We start from the raw sequence: 23598 nt of genomic DNA, 5'->3' as shown, positions 1-23598 counted from the left end.
TTTCATCCTAATAGCTGTTATGGTGCTATGTTTTGGATTTAGAATAAGAATGTTGATAACACAACCATGTTTTAGTTGTTGCAGAGCAATGCTTACACTAAGTCAAGGACTTTTCAGCTTCCCATACAATCCTGCCAGCAAGGAAGCTGGGGGTGCAGCAGGAGCTGGGAGGGGACAGAACCAGGACAGCTGACCCAAACTGGCCAAAGGGATATTCTATACCATGTCATGTCATGCTGAACAATAAAACTGGGAGAGTTGGCCATGAAGGCTGCCCCTGCTCAGGGACTGGCTGGGCATTGGTTGGCAGGTGGTGAGCAACTGCATTGTGCATCACTTGTTTTGTATATTCTTTTATCATAATTAATATTGTTTTCCCTTCCTTTTCTGTCCTATTAAACTGTCTTTATCTCACCCAATGAGTTTTACCTTTTTCCCATTCTCTCCCCCATCCCACTGTGGGGGAGTGAGCAAACAGATATTTGTTGCTTAGCTGACTGCCTGGTTAAACCACAACAGTAAAGAAGCTCAAAACTATGGACTAAGTATTTATGCAATAAAACCAAAATATTTTACAGGGGTGCTTTTTAGTTTCCAGAAGAAGCTTTTACTTTTTAGAGGAAGCCTAAACCCAAGAAATTACTGTCTCCTGACAGGCTTTCTGGGTCACTAGTTTTTTAGGATCTTTTTTTTAATCGAGAACTAAATTTACTTTTAGACACCTTAGGTGTCTATCACTAATTCACTTCTGCTTCCTGATTTATTACATTTGTAAACAAACATGGCCAACTTCTCTAGCAAGCGCTATAAATGACTCCTCTGTTCCAACTATTAAGCAAATGTACTATTGTGGTGGTTTTACCGTGCTAGGCAGCTGAACTCCACCACAACCGCTCTTTCACTCCCCCTCCTCAGAAGACAAGGGGAAGAAGTAAAGGAAAGAACAACTCATGGGTCGAGATAAGGATAATTTAATTAAAGGGAAAAATAATTATTAAGGAAAGATTATTATTAATTAAACAATTTAACTAAAGGGAAATAAGGGAAAGGGGAAAAGGGAGGGGAAAAGGGAGAAAAAAAAACAAGTAAAGGCTGTGTGGAAGTGCAGAGGAAAGAAATTACTCTCTACTTCCCACAAATGAGCGATGCTTGACCATGTCCTTGAAGCAGGGCCTCAACGCACGTAGCCGGTGTTCGGGAGGACAGACATTTTCACAACAAGAGCCCACCCCTCCCCTCTTCTTCCTTTTTCCACCTTTTATTGCTGAGTGTGACATCATATGGTATGGAATATCCCTTTGGTTGGTTTAGGTCAGCTGCCCTGGTGATGTTGCTTTCTCACTTTTTGCCCACCCCCTAGGAGGGTTAGAGAGAGTCCTGATGTTGTGCCAGTATTTCTCAGCAGCAGACACAACACTGGTGTGATACCACTGCTGTTCTAGCTACAAGTGCAGAGCACAGCACTGTATGGGCTGCTGCAGGGAAAGTTAACTCCCCAGCTAGACCCAGTACAACTATAAATTATTATTCTTTTCCAACTATTAAACTTCTATGTAACTTTTATGAAAACTTATTTTTTAATAAGAAAAATGTTCAAATGACTACCTTTTGTAGTATTTTGAGACAATGAAATGTACTTGCCAATGGTCTACTAGATACAATAGGCAATTAGGCAATTCTACTTATTACACTAATATTTTTTGGTATGCTTGGCTATTATACTGTGTTGTGAAAGAGATAAGTAGTCTACCCTTTTTAATGCTAATGATTTGGGAGCAGGGGCAGTTGCACTTTTTGTTTAGAGATGGTCTTCCTTAAATTAGTATCAGCTTAAAGTTTTTCTTTAATGACTCTCTCAAAGAGGTAAAGTTTTGGGAATAGTTTGTAATTTCACTGTTTCAAAATGCCTTCTTGTAATCAGATTTCTTATTCTTGGGGTTTAAAGACTGGGCTTCCTATACCCTGACACTTTGAAGGCCTTAATTTAAACCCAGGTAGATGATAAATCTATATTTCTTTCTCCAAGCAGCAGATGAACGTCATTACTCAAATTTCAGTAGTAATGTTTTTTGGGTTTTGTTTTGTTTTTAAACAAGGGGGTTACTTCAAACCTTTATATGATTTTGTAAAATGTGAAAATACATTTGTATTTAATCATCTTACTTTGGCAGAAGAAAGCTCAAGGAATTAAAAATGAAATAATGTTTCATTACAGCAGTTCAAATCTAATCCTGTTTAATAACTACTACAATTTACCTCTTTGGTGGCATTATGGGAAAAAAATCATCATATTCAAGTTCATAATTCATTCACAGCTACTAGTAGTCTTGGCAAGGCAAAAACAATGGCTAGACTGGCATGCAGGATAATAGAAGCTTTCAATACTACATACGTGTCACTTACAGATAAGGGATATTTCTTTTACAAGGCCTGTATCTGAAGTACTTAATGATTACAGATGTGATACTGTTTCCTCAATACTTATTTCTACTTCAGAGGACTAATTTCTTCTTGTGGGTTTCCATAAAGAAAACTCTTGATTTATTTTTTTTCTTCCCTTTTCCTCCTGTCAGTGAGGTTAAGTTGGTTAACGTTCAGGTTAAGTTGGCAAGACTTAATGGGTCTCCATGGGTGCTGATAAATTTCATATTGCTGTTTTACAGTTGCCTTTTGAAGTAATGTCTTAATAACAAGGGAACCGGAGCTGTGGCAGTTTTGGTGTGTGTGTGTTGATATATATTTTAAACTATCTAATTACAAGTCTGGTAGGCTAATGTTGATGGTTCTCAAGCAAGGTGTTTGTTTTTCTCTAGTTGCTAATGTAGGGTTGCACTCTTTTTTTCTACAGCATGTTCTTAAGAAGTTGTTGGCTATTACAGAACTGCTTCAACAAAAACAAAATCAGTATTCAGTGTCTAATAACATCAGGTAGCAACCTGAATTCTGCATGGATCCAGCATGTCTAACATGGCAACTCACACCAGTATCACTTTTGGTTTTTTGCTCTTGCCAAAAACAGCACACCCTGTCACATTACCAGTGATGTGTGAACTATGCAAAGAGAAAACAAAGATCCTGTTAGTGAATGATTGTACCAGCAGCTTTTTAAGCTATCTGTGCGGAACAGTTGCACTTTTCCTCTTGGAACCAGTTCTTATAACCTCTGAGCCTTGGTGTACAGTTTACCTTCTGCAAAGAAAATGATGTGACTGTCTTGAACTTGAAAAATTACTTTCAGCACCTCTAATTGCCAAAGCTTTTCTGTCTTGTTGGAAAAGAATTATCAACTGACAAGGAAAGAAATGCATTGTTTTGACAGCTACATATAATGGGATAACATTTCTTACTGTAATTTCTGACTGGTTACAATTATTATGGCTTTGACCGTTTCAACCACTTGAACTTGTATTTACAGTTTGTAGACTTTGATGGTTATAGTAAGAACAATTGTTGTTGTACACTTTTTATACCATGCTGTTTCTCTTGCTGGAATCTTATTAAAAGACAATATGCAGAATGGGTCTTGTCATCTTTATTCTTTAATGTGCCACTGATTCAGTCTAAATTCTTACATTAAGGACTATATCCATCCAGATAAATCACAATGCTTTTGTAAAATGTTTACAACAGTAAATAATTTTAATTCAATAAATTTACTATTGTATCAGATGTGCATGCATCCATTAAAACATTTTATAAAATAAATGTAGGTCGGTCTTCTGTGGAATGTAAGCTTACCACAAATCTTATTTTTAAACATGAAAAATAAGTTTTTAAATAATCAAGCTGCAGATAGACTCTTTGTGGAAATTAGCTAACCTTGGCTGCTGTGGAAATTTTTATAGTGTCTACCTAAATAATACTTTGAAATGTTCATACAGTGTCACATTATAAGTCAGTAATTGAGAATCATAGAATCTTAGAATAGTTTGGGTTGGAAGGGACCTTAAAGATCATCTAATTCCAACCCTCCTGTCGTGTGCAGGGATACCTTCCAATAGACCAGGTCACCCAAAGCCCCAACCAACCTGGCCTTGAACACCTTCAGGGATGGGGCATCCACAACATCTCTGGGAAACCTGTTCCAGTGCCTTACTACCCTCTGAGTGAAGAATTTCTTCCTAATGTTTAATCTAAATCTCCCCTCTTTTAGTTTAAAGCCGTTCCCCCTTGTCCTATCACTACAGTCCCTGATAAAGAGACCCTCCCCATCTTTCATGTAGGCCCCCTTTAGGTACTGGAAGACCACTATAAGGTCTCCCCAGAGTCTTCTCTTCTCCAGGCTTAACAAACCCAACTCTCTCAGCCTCTGTTCATAGGAGAGCCCTCTGATCATCTTTGTGGCCCTCCTCTGAATCCGTTCCAACAGGTCCATGTCTCTTGTGCTGGGGGCCCCAGAGCTGTAGTCAGTACTCCAAGTTGGGCCTCACAAGAGCAGAGTAGAGAGGGAGAATCACCTCCCTCGACCTGCTGGCCATGCTTCTTTTGATGCAGTCCAGGATACAGTTGGCTTTCTGGGCTGCAAGTGCACATTGCTGGCTCCTGTCCAGCTTTTTGTCCACCAGTACCCCCAAGTCCTTCTCTGCAGGGCTTTTCTCAATCCATTCATCATCCAGTCTGTACTGATGTTTGGGATTGCCCTGACCCAGATGCAGGACCTTGCACTTTGCCTTGTTGAACTTCATGAAATTTGCATGGGCCCACCTTTCAAGCCTGTCAAAGTCCTTCTGGATAGCATCCCTTCCCTCTAGCATATCAACTGTACCACTTAACTTGGTGTCATCAGCAAACCTGCTGAGGGTTCACTCAAATCCCACTGTCCATGTCACCAGCAAAGATGTTAGTCCTGGTCCCAATACAGACCCATGAAGGAGACAACTTGTCACTGGTCTCCACCTGGACTTTGAGCTGTTGACCGCATCTCTCTGGATGCAACCATCCAGCCAATTCCTTATCCACCAGAGAGTCCACCCATCAAATCCATGTATTCCACTTCAGAGACAAGGATGTTATGGGGGAACTATATTTCATGTTCAATGTGGTGTCCAGCAGGACCCCCAGGTCCTTTTCTGCAAAGCTGCTTTCTAGCTGGGTGGTCCCTGGTGTGTACTGGTGCCTGGGGTTATTCCTTCACAAGTTCAGGATTCTGCACTTGGCTTTGTTGATCTTAATTAGGTTCTCATGGGCCCACCTCTCAAGCCTGTCCAGGACCCTCTGGATAGCATCCATTCCCTCCAGAGTGTTGACTGCACCACACAGCTTAGTGTCATCAGCAAACTTGCTGAGGGTGCACTCAATCCCACTACCCATGTTGGCAACAAAGATGTTAAATATTACCTGCGTAGTTAATCTTGGTTTCAGCACTACTTATTCACCCCCTCCCCTCTTTTTTTTTAAATTATGGAATACAAAGTTAGGTCATTAGTACAAATGCATGAGTCAGCCCCAGTTCATATCATGTTTTTGTGTGAGGAACTGTTGCCAAATACCCTGCTTGTAACTTTCAAGTGGATCAGAAGGTAATATATACTATCCTTAGCACAGATTTTGATTAAATTTCATTTCCATTACTTCCTTTTGAAGGTATGTAAATGGTGTCAGGCCATCTGAATTAAAAATGTGATACCTACTTTCTTCCCTGACTACTCAACCTCTGACCCTGGTGTAGAAGAATGATTTATTAAAAACAGATTGTATAAAGTAGATTATTTTGTAAATTTACATGATGGTGCAAGTAGTAAATGACAAACAAAAAAATGAAAATGAAATTTGGAAAACAGGTAGGGCTGGTTATTTACCTGCAACATACAAAATGTATTAATAAAAAGGAATACATAAATCTCAAAGTTGCATTTTAGGTATGTGTATTAAACAATTGGCACCACTACTTATTTTCTAAAATAGTGTGAAAATTAATGTTGTAGTTTACACTGCAACAGCAGCTTAAGCACCACACAGTACACTCTTCCCCCAAAAGCAGAATGGGGGGAAAATAAGATAGCAGTATAATAGAGATAGCTCAATAAGTGGAGGAAAGAGGAAGAAAAGAGGAAGGAAAAAAAAAAAAACAGAACAAGTGATGCAAAGGCAGTCACTCAGTCACTCACAATCTCCCACAAGTAGACTGGTATCTAGTTAGTCTTTGAACAACAACCCTTTCCTCCACTTTTATTGCTGAGCGTGACATTATAGGGCATGCACTATCATCTTGGTCAGTTCAGGTCAGCTGTCCCAGCTCTGTCCCCTCCCAGTTTCTTGCCTGCCCCCAATCTACTTGCACTGGGGGACAGAGAGTTGGAAAAAGAGAAAGCCTTGATGCTGTGCAAGCACTGTTCAGCAATAGCCAAAACACCTATGTGTTATCAACACTGTTTTAGTCACATATCCAAAACCCAGCACCATGAAAGGCTGCTATGAAGAAAATTAACTGTCCCAGCTGGACCCAGTACAATGAAATGCTGTGGCATAGCTTTGAACAGTATATAACCACTGGATGTTAAAAAAAAAATCACAAACAAACAAAAACCCCTCAGGTGTCTTCATGTATATTAGTTGCTGTAATCCTATAGCTGCAGGATCAACAGATGCAGCAACAGGTTAAGACACACAACTATGATTATTATTTTTCATAAGGTAGCTGCTGCAGCCTCTTTTTAACAGCATATTTGAGAAAAATATTGGGAATGGTGAAAATGTTATGAGCAAGGCTGTTTTCTTTTAACTGGTTAAATAACAGTCCTGGGAAGAAGGTAGCACATCCTGCTCTAAAGCACTTAAGGATCTGTCTCCTTATATTTATTCGGTTTCCTAAATGGCAAGTTTGACATGAACTACTGCTGTGATGTAATCCTAAACTGTTTCTAAACCAAAGCTCTTCACTTAGTGACAGATTTGTAAAAGCAAACATTTCATATTAATGTTTGACTTAAAATGCACGAGTTTTTAAATGGAATTAAAACTATTTACTTCAGCAAAGTCAAATGCTTTACTGTAAAATTTTAGAACTGACAGAATACCTCACACTACAGAGTAAGGAACCTGTAGTAGGTTTTAAGAGTTTGGTTAACACTTGCCCTACTGAAAAAGCAGATAGGCTGAGTAGGTTCTGGCACTCTAAATTACAGGGTAAGATTCCATCTTCTTTCAAGGTTATACTGAATCCACAACACAGAAGGAAAATCCACATAGAAGGAAAAAAGCCATACCTTGAACTGTGTGTGCAGTTGACGTGTTTTACGGTGAAGTGGCCCAGACAATACATAACTAAAGGTGCGTGGTACTGCTGCAGCGTCAAAGTAGCTTCTATTATATATTCAAAAATTTTCGTGTAATGAAAAAAAGGTCAGAGTTGCCACCCTGGATTTTAAGAGAGCAAATTTTAAGTTTCTCAGGGAGCTAGTGTTACCATAAAAGCCAGTTGAAGAAACTCTCTGTGAGAAAAATCTCTAATAATTTTCTTCAGGCAGGATCTTCTGTGAAGCTATTTTATTTGCGATTGCAATGGCGGGCGTCATGTCAATTAGGAGCGCATTCTAGTAAACAAATCATAACCTTTTATTCCCTATAACCCGACACCTGATCACCTCATCGGCACACCACAAGAGGGACCCCACACCAGAGCAGGGGGGAGAGCGACCGTGAAGGAGTGGGGGAAAGGAAGCACCACGGACTGACAGCAGCCCCCACTCCCAGCCCCCCCGTGTCACTCAGGGCAGGGAAGAGGTGGAAGAGAGTGAATGGGGGAAGGTGCCCCCAGCTTGTTTCTCTGTTTCGCACTGCCTGTCAGCAATAGGTAATAAATTTTATTAATCTTCCTATGCTAAGTCTGTTTTGCCTGCAACGATAGTTGTAGAGTAATCCCCATTGAGGTACACTTGAGGAGCCCTTGAGGTACACTTTTTCATTTATCAGGGAACTAGCTTTCTGAGAAGCCCCTACTCCCCTGTTCTGAATTTACAACAGCAATCTCTCCTCCTTCTTCCACTCCGGATATTCCTATTTGAAGTGGCTGGCCTGGCCACATTTAAAACATCTTCTCAAAGCCTGTCCCTGCTAGGATTTAGGCTGCAACACAGGTAGCTTTCCTTGCCTGCCATTCCTTCATCTCTCTTCCTCTCCTTTCCATCCTGGGCCCGACTCCTCACGAAAGTCCCTCTGTCTCCAACCCTCTGCCTCACTACCCAGTACGCTGTGAATACCATTTGTTTCGCTCTCTACTTTTCCTTCTCAACTCCCCTCCTGGCATACACCTTTATGCTACCTACACTGTTCCCTCCATCCTCCCACCTTCTGGAGCTTTTTCTGCATATCTGGCCAGGCTTTAATCACAAAATGAACTTTAAAGAGCCCTTAGGCTACTGGGTCCTCAGGATGGATCCCCGAGTACTTTCTATTCTGGCCCTGAGTCTCTCATATGATTTCTGTGTTGTGGGTTGCTATTATTCCAGTTGGATAAGAGGATATTTCCGCTCTATCGGAATTACTCTCGGTCCGGGGTGGGGGGGTGGGGTGTGTGTGTGTTAGTTCTTTCCCATTCTTGCATAGCTGCCTGCTGAATCATTCCCCTCCGAAACATTCTTCTCCAGTGAATAACATAAGACAAATAAGGCCTTAGAAATGGATTTGACTGTTCTGCTAGGCCCTCAATTAAAGACTTCATTTCCTTCTTAAAGCTCCTAACCTCTCTGCTAGCAAGGGGGGAGTGGCATCGGCCTTGTGTCAGCCCTGCGCGCCCCTCCCCCGCCTCCAATCCCACTGTTCCGCGCTCCCCGGCGTGACTTCTCCAGGGACAGCGTCAACTGCAGTCCCTGTCTCCCCTCCTGGAGCAGCTGCCGCTGCCTCCGGTGCAATATTAGGATTTTAGGGAGCATAACTTGATTTCTCCTCCAAAAACAGAACCTTACTGTTTACATATAAATTTCAAGCCTGAATTTTCATCAGACCCGTATTTTGGCCAAAATACTGAAGTTCCTTTTATTAGCTTTTTAGGCCAGACAACTACACAATATCTAACCATTTCATTTTCATTTTTTATTTTTTTCATCTTTTTCCCTAGTTTTTGGGTTGTTTTTCCAAATCCTCTTCATTCTCTCGAAAAGACTATCTTTAGGCACAATCCCGGGGTCTCCACCCCCCACCCTGCTGACTCTTGGAACCCTTCGTCCCCATCTCTTCCTGACGTGCTGCTGTGGACTTTACCACCCACAGGGTACTCTTATGTGAGACCACACAATTTTTCTGGTCTATCAAAAATGTTTTATTAATCAGGTAATTAAGTAAGCAGACACAAGCAAAACAGCGCTGGGCAGCCAGGGAGTCTCCGCTCCGCCACGGCACGCAACTTCCCTTTTTTCGCGTCGCTGTTTTATAGCATCCAAGTTCCGGCTTGTCAAGACCTGTTGAATCTCTTGAGGCTGCGCAGTCCGTTGTTGGGGGTCGTCGCTCCTCTCTCAGTGTTCACGCATTGTGCTCGTGCTCAGGAAAGGGGTTAGTGAAGCGGCAAACAGGATGCCTTGCGACCACAGAGTCTTTATTTCATCAAGGATGTTTGCCCAGCACCCCCTTCCCCACTATCTACTTTCTTAATCCTTCCCCTTAACAAGGCCATAAATTGTGAAACCTTATCTTCTCAGCAAATTCTCTGCATTCCTTTTAGAGACAATGAACAAACACCCGCTAATTTATCACAATCCCTCCTTTTTGTTTTTCTAACAAATTTTGTTCATTGAATTTCTGAAGCACTAGTTTGCTCAACATTAAGGTTTCTGTGTCATCTTCCTCTTGTTCAAGAGGTTCATATTTGGTGCGTAAAAGCGTAAGGTGAGCTGCCTCTAATCGGCTTTTTACAATCGCGATTACTCGATTAAATATGCATGGTCCAAAAGTTAATGCTAATATAAGCAGCAGCAAAGGTCCTGTTAAAGTCGATAGCAGTGTGGTAAGCCAAGGTGAGTAATTAAACCAGGATTCGTACCAATTCTGGCGGGCTTCATTTTCCCTTTTTCGTTTCTCCAACCCTTCTCTCAATTTGGTCATTGTGTCCCTCACTACTCCAGTGTGATCAGCATATACACAACACTCCTCTCGTAGGGCTGCACACAATCCTCCTTGCTGTAGGAAAAGCAGATCTAATCCCCTACGATTTTGTAGTACTACTTCAGATAAGGATCGCACAGATTTCTCTAAAGCTGATATAGATTGCTCGATACGGGCCAAATCCTCATCTACAGCAATGCGTAGAGAAGTAAATTCTTGGCTTTGTTTTACCAGACAGGTAATTCCAGTTCCGGCTCCTGCAGCCCCCAGAATCATCAGAGTGGCTAAAGTAACAGCCGTAATAGGCTCTCTCCTCCTTAAGTGATTTTTTGCCATAGCATGTTGGATGTACATATACTCCTCAGAATGGTAAAGAATCCTAGGTATAATTACTACCTGTACACAAAAATCATGTGAAGAGTTAAACAATTTTAAAGATAGACATGGTGTTACCCCTAAAGACGAACATACCCATCTAGTGTTCTTTGCAGGAATTAACCAGTTATGTGACTGATACCCATTTTCAGTAATATTACATAAATCCTTTTTCCCTTTTGGAACTGTCCCTACACATCTACCTTTTCCCGTAACCTGAGTTAGCGTTATCCCAACCTCCTGTCCCCAGCTACATTTGTAAGGACTAGTTTCGTTCGAATACTCAGGGGTCCCCATATCCCCTATTGCTTCGTAGTACGGAGGCCTAATACTAACACACAGCCAACACCCTCTTGTTACGTCCGGGTTGGTTTGATTAAGCACTTGGAAACTAGCATTTATGACTTTCCACATGCCACTTATAGGGGCAACCATATCTCCCTCGGTAACACTAGGGAATTGGGTCAGAGAGGATGCTGTTTCGGTCACACTTTGCTAGATTGTGTGGGGTGGGGCACCGTATAAAGTGGTCCCAAACTTCGGTTGGACCCCACGGGTCGCGGTGCCTCTGGTAGCCTATTTTTCTTAATTAGAATAAATCCTCCTCTGTCGCCCCCATGCTCATAATATCGTATTCCCCAAGTTCTTCCAAAAATCCATCCCTGATCCATAGGGTTAGTTACATTTATCCATAAAAACGTGCAATTTCCCCCAACGAGGGGAGCCCCACGAATCCCCCTTGCTACTCTGCGGTTTATACAGCCCTTAGGTCCAAATTGGACAGCTAAATATTTGTCTTTTTCCCCACCTGGATTCCATGCTGAGGCAATAGTCTCACATCCCCAGGAAGCGCAAAAATACTGAGCTGGGGCATTACAGTAACCTTTTCCTGGATGGGAGGCTGGACAAAGATAGAAATCTGATCGATTATTGCACGGCTCTACGGTTGTTATTTTGCAAAGGTCTGTCTTAAAACTGGGGGCACCAGCCGTAATGATTTGTTGTACCATAGTGGTGTCTTCCCCTCTTATCAGACTCCACTGGAAAGGCTGGTGTGGGTGGTGTTGAGTCGCTATGCAGGAGGTGATCACTGCAAGGACCCCTAAATACCAATAGGAATGGCCGAGACCCATTTTTCCCCACTAATTCACTCCTCTGCCTTGCTCGTCAGTTGGGTTGCAACCAACTACGAGGTCTTAGTTCTTCTCGGCAGCAGTAGTGTTCTTCAGGGGAGGGCCTTTGCCTTAACCCACAATACTTATCGGGTCCGTCGCAAGGTGAGCTTCAGATCATCAGTTCCCAGAGTAACCTCCCACTTTTCATCGCGGATGGGTCCCTTAATGCGGCTGGCGTGTGTCCATCCCTTTTCCGCAGTTCGAACAGCAGTTTCTGTAGTGAGCAGAACAACATAGGGACCTTCCCATTGTGGTGTCAGTGAAACTTCTTTCCATGTCTTTACCAGGACTTTATCTCCCGGTCGTATTTTATGTATTGTCATGTCCAGCGGGGGACGCTGTGCAACTAAGCCCTTTTTCTGCAGTTCCTTGCGCCTATTCATTAATTGTATCAGATAGGGTTTTAATTGGGCATCTTGCAGATGGGGGTGATCAGGGGGTACTTCCAAATCATAAGGCATGCCATACAGCATTTCAAAGGGCGAGATTCCCAGATCGGTCCTGGGTTGGGTGCGTATATTTAGCAAAGCTAGTGGCAAGCATTTTATCCAGGAAGTCTTTGTTTCTAGTATCAGCTTAGTCAGTTGCCTTTTAATTTCCCCATTCATTCGTTCTACTTTTCCTGAACTTTGAGGATGCCAGGGAGTATGATATTCCCAATTGATTCCCAAAGCTTTCATAGTATCACGGGATATCTTAGATACAAAATGTGGTCCCCTGTCAGAGTCAATTGTTTCCACAATCCCATATCGGGGAATTATATTTTCTAACAATATTCTCACCACGGTTTGCGCAGTAGCTCTTACCGCAGGAAATGCTTCAACAAAATTAGTGAAGTGGTCTATAATGACCAATAAATATTTATATCTTCCTGTTTTTGGAAGTTCAGTGAAGTCCAATTGAATTTTTGCAAAAGGTCGGTGAGCCAATTCCCGTCCACCGGGAACTCTTCTCTGCATGTGCTGAGCATTTACCCTCCGGCAAGTTATGCAGTCATTCACAATTCTTTTTGCTATGTTATATACCCCTATACACATGTAATTTGTAGCAAATTGATCTACCAACGCCTGAGTACCCCAGTGTGTACGCTCATGTAGTCTCCGTAGCACCCTCAGAGCCATTGCTTTCGGTATTACCTTACGCCCATCGGTAAGGACCCATTCTCCTTTTTCAGTTTCCCTTATTCCCATCTGTTTCATTTTCTGCTTTTCTACAGCAGTAAAGCAGAGCAATGGGAGCGGAATAGGCCCATTCGACCACAGCGATTGAGCCGGTCCACACTTGTAACAATTTTTATAAGGAGGTGTTTCTTTTTCAGAGCAGTTGCACTCTATTCCCTCGACTCCCCACTCGCTCCAGCAATCATAGCAGGGGAATTTCTTTAAATCCTTCCCCCTGCCGCAACTCGGACAGTCCGCCCTCTTAGCTATTTCATATACACACGAGTGCTGCTCATTTTGCCTCCTGGTCTGCCAAATTATTTCCCCTAATTTGAGGGTTTGTTCCCTTCTGATGTCCCTTGACATGTACCACAGCAATGTTTTTTGGTTCCCTTACAGCTTGTAAAACTTGGATAATTCGTTCCTCGTGAATCAGTCCTTTTCCTTGAGAATTAATTAGTCCCCTTTCTTCCCATATTTTTCCAAATGTATGGATTATTCCATATGCATATTTTGAATCTGTATATATTGTTCCGCTTTTATTTTTTAACAACTTTAGAGCCCTTAACATAGCATACAACTCGCAGGCCTGTGCTGACCAACTCGGACTCAAAGGGCCTGATTCTATTACCTCGAATGTTTTTCCATTAACCAATGCGTATCCCGATTTTATTTTACCTTCAATTACCCTTGAGGATCCATCCACGTATATCTGCTCCCCTGAGGGTAATTCCACATCTTCTAAGTCAGGTCTTAATTTTACCTGTTCTTCTATATTTCTAAGACAATCATGTTCGAGCTTCTCTCTCGATTCACCATAAAGAAATTGAGCAGGGTTCTGTACTGAGGTTGTTTCTAGTGTTAATTTGGGTGACGATATCAAAATTCCTTCATATTTCAGCAGCCTTGCATCTGTGATCCACTTTTCAGCTTTTTGTTGCAGCACTCCACGTATATTGTGGGGGGATATAACCCTGATTTCTCCCCCAAACGTAATCTTTTGAGCTTCCTCCACTAATAGGGCAGCTGCCACCACAACTTGCAAACAGCTAGGCCAACCTCTACTAACGGGGTCTAGCAGTTTGGATAAATAGGCCACCGGTTTTTTACTGTCTGCCCACTCTTGGGCAAGCACACCGTAGGCAGTCCCTTCGGTGCTATTCACAAACAGGAAAAATGGTTTCTTTAACTCTGGAAAACTCAAAACTGGTGGATGCATAAGTTCTTCCTTTAATTTCTCTAATTGCTCCTCATCATCTTTTGTCCATTTGAGTAATCCGTCCTTATTCAGCTTATTGTACAAAAATGTAACCTTCCCACTATAATCTTCTATCCATTGTCTACAGCATCCGGTCAGCCCTAGCAATTGTCGTACCTGTCTTTTAGTAGTTGGGGCTTTTATTCCTAGAATTCCTTTAACCCTTTCAGGATCTAATTTCTTCGTCCCTTTATTTAATAAATGACCTAAGCATTTTACTTCCTCTTCTACAAACTGCAACTTTGACTTTGAAACCTTTAATCCTTGTGACCCCAGAAAATTCAGCAAGCTGATACTTGCTTGTCTTACAGCATCCTCATCTTTTCCTGCTAGTAGCAGATCATCCACATATTGAATCATTGTTGTGCCAGGTGTCCTGTTAAACTCTTGTAAAATTTGCTCCAGGGCCTGCCCAAACAGGTTTGGAGATTCCGTAAAACCCTGAGGCAAAACTGTCCACCTTAATTGTTGTTTTCTATGTGTATCTGGGTCTTCCCATTCGAATGCAAAATAGTCCCTAGATTTTTCGTCCAGGGGGCACGCCCAAAATGCATCTTTCAGATCGATTACGCTATACCATCGGTCGTCTGGATGCAGTTGGCTTAACAGGGTGTGTGGGTTTGCCACCACTGGGAACCTGGTAAAGGTTCTTTTATTAATTTCCCTTAAGTCATGTACTAATCTATATTTACCATCCTTCTTCTTTACTGGTAAGATGGGAGTGTTGAAAGAGGACATACAGGGCTCCAATAGCCCTTGCTGTAATAACCTTTGGATTTCGGGTTTTAACCCTCTCCTAGCTTCTTCTGAAAGGAGGTATTGTTTCACCCTAATTGGTATTTCTGGTCTGTTTATGGTCACTTTGAAAGGTCTAATATTTAATTTTCCCACGCTCTCTGAGATATACCAGACCCCAGGATCAATATTTGCTTCGTCTTCCACTCAAAGCGGGCACAGCTTAATTTCTAACCTTCTACTTATCACTTCTAACCCTATCCCTAACTCTATTATTAAGTCCCTACCTAACAAATTATATTCGGCCTCTGGTACTAGGAGCAGAGATCCCTTACCCACTTAGAATCAGATTCGATGGTTACTTCTTTTATAACAGGGACCCCAAAAGGCTCCCCCTTTGCTCCAATCACTTGTACTTTTTCTGCAGAGGCCCTACATCCAGTGGGTAAGGTTTGGACTGTTGATCTTTCAGCCCCTGTATCTATGAGGAATTCTACTTCCTCACGCTGGGGACCTACTTTCAGTTTTATCAAGGGCTCGCTTTTATCTCGGGTCCCCAGCAAATAGAGCCCCTGACACCCCTATTCACTCTTAAACATCTTCTCATCCTCCTTTCTTTGTCTGCACTCCCTTTTCATGTGACCCCTTTTATTACAGTAAAAGCAGATCACATTTCTTTGTTCCTGGCCACTCTTCTCTTCCTTTCTGAATTTCCCATTCGTGGGACCGAACCCTCGATTCGGCCCGACTCCTCTCTGTCCCTCTCGTACCGCTGCCACCATCATATGTACTCGTTTCCGCTCCTTCTCATCCTCCCTACGAACATACGCCTTCTGTGCTTCCCTCAGGAGTTCATCCAACCCTTTGTCCTGCCAATCCTTCTATTTTTTCTAATTTTCTCCTAATGTCTATCCATGATTTTGCTACAAACTGGGCCTTGAGCAACGCCTCCCCAACCGGGGTTCCAGGATCTAAGCCACTGTATAACTGCAAGTTTTTTCGCAGTCTTTCTAACCATTCTGTCGGGGTTTCATCCTTCTTTTGTTGCTCATTGAAGGCTTTATTTATATTTTGTCCTCTAGGGACCGATTCCCGTATTCCTTGAATTATGATAGTTCTCAGGTCTTGCATATGACCTCTATGTACGGGATCTTGATTATTCCAATTTGGCGGCTGCACTGGCCATTTAATATCTGCAGCCGGGCCTTGTTGGTGCTGCTGATCCCAAATTCGCATACCAGCACGCCTAACCATTCCTCTCTCCTCTGATGTAAAGAGGATTCCCAGGATAGATTGTAATTCTTCCCAGGTATATATATTTGGACCCAAGAATTGATCCACTTTCTCGGCTACTCCCAGTGGGTCCTCTAATAAATTTCCCATCTCCTTCTTAAAATCTCTGACATCCCCTGAATTAAGGGGAACAGCCACGTACCCCATTCCTGGCTGGGGTCCTCCCATTGCTATTTCCCGCAGGGGATATAATCCTTCCTTTAGGTCAGATTTTTGACTTCTTGTCCTGCTTCTTGTTACTGGCCCTTGTGCTTCATGATCTGATTCTGATTCTCCTGATACTGTTGACTCAGGGGGTCCATTAAGGACGGGGACCGTCGGTGCAGGCGGTGGAACATAGGGCGGGGGTGGTGCTGGAACTTCTAAGTCTTTCCTCTTTTTATCCCGCCCTCCTTTTTCTTTTAGAGGGTATAATTGCGTCCTTGTATCTGAATTTATCCAGAGGTGCGCATACTCACTTTCCTCCGGGCTAAAGGGCTCCTTGGAGTTTACGTAAATATTTAAGGCTTGGTATATCCAATCCTCGAAAGAGCCAAATGGGGGCCAGAAAACGCTGTCCCCTTTTATGGGCTTATTGCCCCATACTTCAATACAATAATAAATCATTTTAACTTTGCTTTTTCCCCGCCTAGAAGGGGAATCACTCCAATGTTTAATCATTACTCCTAACGGACTATCAGAGGGAATAGAGGGTATCCCTATACCACTAGATTCCCTTCCCATGAGGCCAGAAGGCTTACTTTTCTTCTGCCCCATCTTCTGGAACACCTTCACTCACACACACACAAAACGCTTCCCCCTTTTCGTGGCCCAGTCCCTCGCGGGATATGGGAACCGCACTTCCGAGGGGTCCACACTCGCTTCGTCCGCACTTGGACGTCTCGTTTGTTGTGTTCCGGGATTCCCAACCCCAACCGAATGGATCACCGGCCTATACTTACTCAATTCTGAGTCTTCATTCGGTCTTCGTGCACAAAGATTGCTTGGGGCTTTACCGGTTTTATTTGCTTGTATCTAATTTAGGGTTCGTCGGTGAAGAGCTCGAGTGAGGCTTTCCGTTCCAGGGGCCGCCGAAATCGGCGGGGCGCCTCCCCCTGAAGGGATCCTCAGTCAATTTGTCTTCATCCGAGTCACGGCACCAAATTTGTTATGAGACCACACAATTTTTCTGGTCTATCAAAAATGTTTTATTAATCAGGTAATTAAGTAAGCAGACACAAGCAAAACAGCGCTGGGCGGCCAGGGAGTCTCCGCTCCGCCACGGCACGCAACTTCCCTTTTTTCGCGTCGCTGTTTTATAGCATCCAAGTTCCGGCTTGTCAAGACCTGTTGAATCTCTTGAGGCTGCGCAGTCCGTTGTTGGGGGTCGTCGCTCCTCTCTCAGTGTTCACGCATTGTGCTCGTGCTCAGGAAAGGGGTTAGTGAAGCGGCAAACAGGATGCCTTGCGACCACAGAGTCTTTATTTCATCAAGGATGTTTGCCCAGCACCCCCTTCCCCACTATCTACTTTCTTAATCCTCCCCCTTAACAAGGCCATAAATTGTGAAACCTTATCTTCTCAGCAAATTCTCTGCATTCCTTTTAGAGACAATGAACAAACACCCGCTAATTTATCACAGTTACCACACGCCTTCACCTAGGATTAGGACAGAGGTGGGGTGTACTGCTGAGCACCTCACCTCACCGTGCTCGGGGTACCGTACACCTAAGGGCCCAAACCCCCAAGACTCTGTTTCGCCCATCTGCCCTTCGCTTCGTCCGTCTCCGGCCGAGGGGACTTCGTTCGTACCCTCGCGGTACTACAGAACTTCTCGGATTGGGACTCCACACTCGCTTCGCACTAAAAGTGCATCTCATTCACACTCCACACAAGTCTCCCCGAACCCAACCCGAGGCAAGATACGGTAAAGTTTCCCTTACCTCCGTCCGTGCACGGCTTCCCGGTCTGGGTTATCAGCAGTAATCCCTGTGCCTGTACCCGATCTGGGCTGGAATATGTCTGGGCTGTGTCTGTGTATGACGTGTATGTCTCCCCGCAGAGAGGGATCTGGGGGTTGTGGTTGACAGCAAGTTGAATATGAGCCAGCAGTGTGCCCTGGCATCCAGGAGGGTCAACCACATCCTGGGATGCATCAAGCACGGCATCGCTAGTCGGTCAAGGGAAGTGATTGTCCCGCTCTACTCTGCACTGGTGTAGCCTCACCTCGAGTACTGTGTGCAGTTCTGGGCACCAGAGTACAAGAAGGACATTAAACTGTTGGAGAGTGTCCAGAGGAGGGCAACGAAGATGGTGAAGGGCCTAGAGGGGAAGACATATGAGGAGCGGCTGAGGTCACTGGGCCTGTTCAGCTTGGAGAAGAGGAGGCTGAGGGGGGACCTCATCGCAGTCTACAACTTCCTCGCAAGGGGGAGTGGAGAGACAGCTGAGCTATTCTCTGTTATCACCAGAGATAGGACCCGCGGGAATGGTGTTAAGCTGAGGCAGGGGAGGTTCAGGCTGGATATCAGGAAGAGGTTCTTCACCGAGAGGGTGGTTGCACACTGGAACAGGCTCCCCAGGGAAGTAGTCACTGCACCAAGCCTGTCTGAATTTAAGAAGAGATTGGACTGTGTACTTAGTCACATGGTCTAAACTTTTGGGCAGACCTGTGCGGTGCCAGGAGTTGGACTTGATGATCCTTATGGATCCCTTCCAACTTGGGATATTCTATGATTCTATGATTCTATGATTCTCTGATCAAAACATAATCTCCTGCTCGGAATGGATGGATCAGGACTTCCAAGGGTGGGATTTGAGCTAACAGTCCACGGGTCCTGAGAGATGACAAAGAGGACGACAGCCTGAGTATATAGTTCTTAAGAAAAGCATCTTTTGTCTCAATTTGAGGTAATTCATTCCCTTTGTCCATGTACAGCAATCCAAATAATATTTCATATGGTGAAACTCCCACATCTTTTCTTGGTGCAGTTTGAATTCGGAGAAGTGCCAAAGGTAAGCACTTTGTTTGGGGAAGCCAAGTTTCCAGAACTTAGTCAATTGCTTCTTTGCTGTCTGATCCGCTCCACCCTTCCAGAAGAAGAAGGATGCCAAGGAGTGTGAAATTTCCACTTAATTCCTAGAGTTCACATAAGCCCTTGCAATATTTCTCACATAAAGTGACTTCCTTGATCAGAGTCAATATTTTCAACAATTCCATACCTGGGAGTTATTTGTTCTAGAATTACTTTAGTTACTATGTTCGCAGTAGCAGATACTGAAGGGAAAGCTTCCACCCACCCTGACAAGTGATCGACCAAGACTAATAAGTATTTAAATCTACCTACTCTAAGGAGTTCTGTAAAATCTACCTGTACATTTTGGAAGCATTGAATTCCTGGTTCTCGCCCTCCTTTAGGCTGGATGTAGATAGTTTTCCTATTTACCTTTTGACATACTACACAACTCCTGCATGCTTGTTGAGCCAGAGAATATATATTCCTACACATACATATTTCCAGAGCACAGCGTCACACATTGCTTGAATTCCCCAATGACTCTCCTGACGCAAAAACAGTTAATATTTGTCTCATTAGCACTTGATTCAGCATTTCTCTCCCCTCAGGGAGTATCTGTTTTCCTTTGGACTTCGTGACTCCTAATTCCTTAAAAACCTCTTTCTCTTAAAACTTTTTACTTCTTTTTAGTTTTGGGTAGGGGCAGCTCAACAATTCCCTGAATCCTCTCTGGATTTTTTCTTTGTTCTTCCTCAGAAACTAGATGCCCTAAATACTTGACTTCTCTTTCTACGTATTGTAATTTTGTTTCCATTACTTTCAAGCCCTGTTTTCCCAGAAAGTTTAATAGCTTGTTAGTGGCTTCCTTCACAACTGTTTTTTCCTGTCCTGAGAATAAAAGATCATCCACATATTTGTAACAGTAACACCTCGGGAGGTTGGAATTGCTCCAAAATCTGCTCTAGAACTTGCCCAAATAAATCGGTGGCCCTGTAAACCCCTGAGGTAAAATCGTCCATCCGTATTGCTGCTTCTGCCCCATTTCAGGGTCTTTCCACTCAAAGGCAAATATATCTTTGCTCTCAGGGTCTGAGAGCACCCCATTAATAACACCGTTATTCCAGCCTAACAATTTACTATTTGAATGCCCAATTTCTTTATCAAAACCTTTCCCAGCAAGTTAGTCCCTTGCCTTGGGTACATACAATAATTGCCCAGTGATCATTCTATCCCTAGTCTCAGCTTGGTGTCCCTAAAAAGTAGCACTGTTATCCCAGTCCCTTCTACCCCCATCACATTTAGGGTTTCATTAGTTAATTTAAGCCTTGATACTTTACAGGCCAGTAATGACCTAGCTGCCTTAGAGTATTGGGTTCACATGGCAAGGTTCTGGTAGTGGAGGGGGCTGCAGTGGTAGCCACCCCTGTGAGAAGAATCCAGCAGCTGCCCCATGTTAGATAAGGGCCAGTTTCAGCCGGCTCCAAAGGGGCCCACTGCTGCCCAGAGTCAAGCCATGAGCAATGCAGTTTAAATCTCTATGAGAGCACATCCAAGAAAAGGAAAACTGCTGCACAACAGCAGCTGGGAGAGTGAGGAGTGAGAAACCTCCATGCAGACACCAAGTTCAGTGCAGAGTAGGGGGAGAGGGTGCTCCAGGTGCTGGAGCCGAAGCCCCCCCCCCCGCGGCCCACAGAGAGGCCCCGGTGGTGAAGTCAGACCCCCCCGTGTACCACAGCAGATCACATCTCCACGCTGCAGCCCGTGGAGAGGAGCCCATGCAGAAGCAGGTGATCGGGGGGGGGGGCGTTGGGGGGGGGTGGAGTGGCCCCCTGCTTCTTTCTCTGCTTCTCATCGCTGCAGCCTGTCAGCAATAGGTAACAGATTTTATTAATCTTCCTATGCTAAGTCTGTTTTGCCCGTGACGATAATTGTAGAGTGATCCCCATCGAGGTACACTTGAGGAGCCCTTGAGGTACACTTTTTCATTTATCAGGGAACTAGCTTTCTGAGAAGCCCCTACTCCCCTGTTCTGAATTTATAACAGCAATCTCTCCTCCTTCTTCCACTCCGGACACTCCTATTTGAGGTGGCCGGCCTGGCCACACTTAAAACATCTTCTCAAAGCCTGTCCCTGCTAGGATTTAGGCTGCAACACAGGTAGCTTTCGTTGTCTGCCATTCCTTAGTCTCTCTTCCTCTCCTTTCCATCCTGGGCCCGACTCCTCACGAAAGTCCCTCTGTCTCCAACCTCACTACCCAGTACACTGTGAATACCATTTGTTTCGCTCTCTGCTTTTCCTTCTCATCTCCCCTCCTGGCATACACCTTCATACTACCTACACTGTTCACACTTTCTGGAGCTTTTTCTGTGTATCTGGCCAGGCTTTAATCACAAAATGAACTTTCAAGAGCCCTTGGGCTACCAGGTCCTCAGGATTCATCCCTGAGTACTTTCTATTCTGGCCCTGAGTCTCTCATATGATTTCTGTGTTGTGGGCTGTTATTATCCCAGTTGGATAAGAGGATATTTCTGCTCTATCGGAATTACTCTCGGTCCGGGTGTGTGTGTGTGTGTGTGTGTGTTAGTTCTTTCCCATTCTTGCATAGCTGCCTGCCGAATCATTCCCCCCCTAAACATTCTTCTCCAGTGAATAACATACTCAAGACAAATAAGGCCTTAGAAATGGATTTGACTGTTCTGCTAGGCCCTCAATTAAAGACTTCATTTCCTTCTTAAAACTCCTAACCTCTCTGCTGGTAAGGGAGGAGTGGCACCGGCCCCGCGTCAGCCCTTCATGGCCCCGAGGCCCCACTGGGACCCCCCCCCCGCCTCCACTCCTGCTGTTCCGTGCTCCCCGGCGTGACTTCTCCAGGGACAGCGTCAACTGCAGTCCCTGTCTCCCCTCCTGGAGCAGCTGCCGCTGCCTCTGGTGCAATATTAGGATTTTAGGGAGCATAACTTGATTCCTCCTCCGAAAACAGAACCTTACTGTTTACATATAAATTTCAAGCCTGAATTTTCATCAGACCCGTATTTTGGCCAAAATACTGAAGTTCCTTTTATTAGCTTTTTAGGCCAGACAACTACACAATATCTAACCATTTCATTTTCATTTTTTATTTTTTTTTCATCTTTTTCCCTAGTTTTTGGGTTGTTTTTCCAAATCCTCTTCATTCTCTCGAAAGGACTATCTTTAGGCACAATCCCGGGGTCTCCACCCCCACCCTGCTGACTCTTGGAACCCTTCGTCCCCATCTCTTCCTGACGTGCTGCTGTGGACTTTACCACCCACAGGGTACCACACGCCTTCACCTAGGATTAGGACAGAGGTGGGGTGTACTGCCGAGCACCTCACCTCACCGTGCTCGGGGTACCGTACACCTAAGGGCCCAAACCCCCGAGACTCTGTTTTGCCCATCTGCCCTTCGCTTCGTCCGTCTCCGGCCAAGGGGACTTCGTTCGTACCCTCGCGGTACTACAGAACTTCTTGGATTGGGACTCCACACTCGCTTCGCACTAAAAGTGCATCTCATTCACACTCCACACAAGTCTCCCCGAACCCAACCCGAGGCAAGATACGGTAAAGTTTCCCTTACCTCCGTCCGTGCACGGCTTCCCGGTCTGGGTTATCAGCAGTAATCCCTGTGCCTGTACCCGATCTGGGCTGGACTATGTCTGGGCTGTGTCTGTGTATGTCAGTGCTGGCCTCCCTTCTCCCCAGGGCTTCGCAGAGCCTGTCTTCAGATTAACAGTCTCGGTCCTTTGCCGGCCATACCGAGACGGCCCACCACCCCCGACGGGACTGCTGAAATCAGCGGGGTGCACCTTCCTGTCTGTGGTGGCAAGAACTCTTTGGTAGGCGACAAGATTCTGGATGAGCCCCCAAACTGTGGGAAAAAAAATAAAAAAAAAATCTCAGTAATTTTCTTCACACAGGGTCTTCTGTGAAGCTATTTTATTCGCGACTGCAATGGCGGGCGTCCTGCCAATTAGGAGCGCATTTTAGTAAGCATATCATAACCTTTTATTCCCTATTACCCAACACCTGATCACCTCCCCTGTTTCCTCATTGGCTGAGTACTACAGGTTCACAAGCTACTCGACGCTCCTCTATACCATATATGTACAATTTTTCTTTTTTTCAATATATCTTTTTTTCAACATATCTTTGCTCTCAGGGTCTGAGAGCACCCCATTAATAATATCGTTATTCCAGCCTAACAATGTACTATTTGAATGCCCAATTTCATTACCAATTTCTTTCTCAAATCCTTTCCCAACAAGTTAGTCCCTGCCTTGGGTGCATACAATAATTGCCCAGTGATCATTCTATCTCTAGTCTCAGCTTGGTGTCCCCAAAAAGTAGCACTGTTATCCCAGTCCCTTCTACCCCCATCACATTTAGGGTTTCATTAGTTAATTTAAGCCTTGATACTTTACAGGCCAGTAATGACCTAGCTGCCTTAGAGTATTGGGTTCACATGGCAAGGTTCTGGTAGTGGAGGGGGCTGCAGTGGTCTTTAGGGGTCTTTGAGACCACCCTTCCGGTGGTCATTTTCTTGGTATCCTCTA

At 44.2% G+C, this 23598-nt stretch overlaps 1 protein-coding gene and 1 long non-coding RNA gene across 3 annotated transcripts in view; one reads left to right on the top strand and one right to left on the bottom strand.

Annotated features, from left to right (window-relative positions):
* The window catches only part of LOC121062976 (ras GTPase-activating protein 1), a 96871-nt gene extending 93142 nt beyond the window's left edge, over positions 1-3729 (top strand). For both annotated transcript variants that reach the window (XM_040543281.1, XM_040543282.1), the window contains exon 25: positions 2849-3729. In XM_040543281.1, the coding sequence (XP_040399215.1) occupies positions 2849-2932 (84 nt within the window). In that variant the 3' untranslated portion in view covers positions 2933-3729. The remainder of the gene's footprint in view (positions 1-2848) is intronic.
* A 3741-nt stretch (positions 3730-7470) lies between these two features.
* On the bottom strand, positions 7471-23130 carry LOC121062978. The gene is made up of 2 exons (XR_005815774.1): positions 23072-23130; positions 7471-7575 (listed from the first exon to the last, which is right to left on the bottom strand). It is a non-coding gene; the product is annotated as an uncharacterized LOC121062978 (long non-coding RNA).
* Positions 23131-23598: the final 468 nt, after the last annotated feature.

This window comes from Cygnus olor (genome assembly GCF_009769625.2).
Source record: "Cygnus olor isolate bCygOlo1 chromosome W unlocalized genomic scaffold, bCygOlo1.pri.v2 SUPER_W5, whole genome shotgun sequence".
Lineage (NCBI taxonomy): Eukaryota > Metazoa > Chordata > Aves > Anseriformes > Anatidae > Cygnus > Cygnus olor.
Note: the sequence above shows the minus strand (reverse complement) of the source record. Positions and strands in the feature narration are given on the sequence as shown.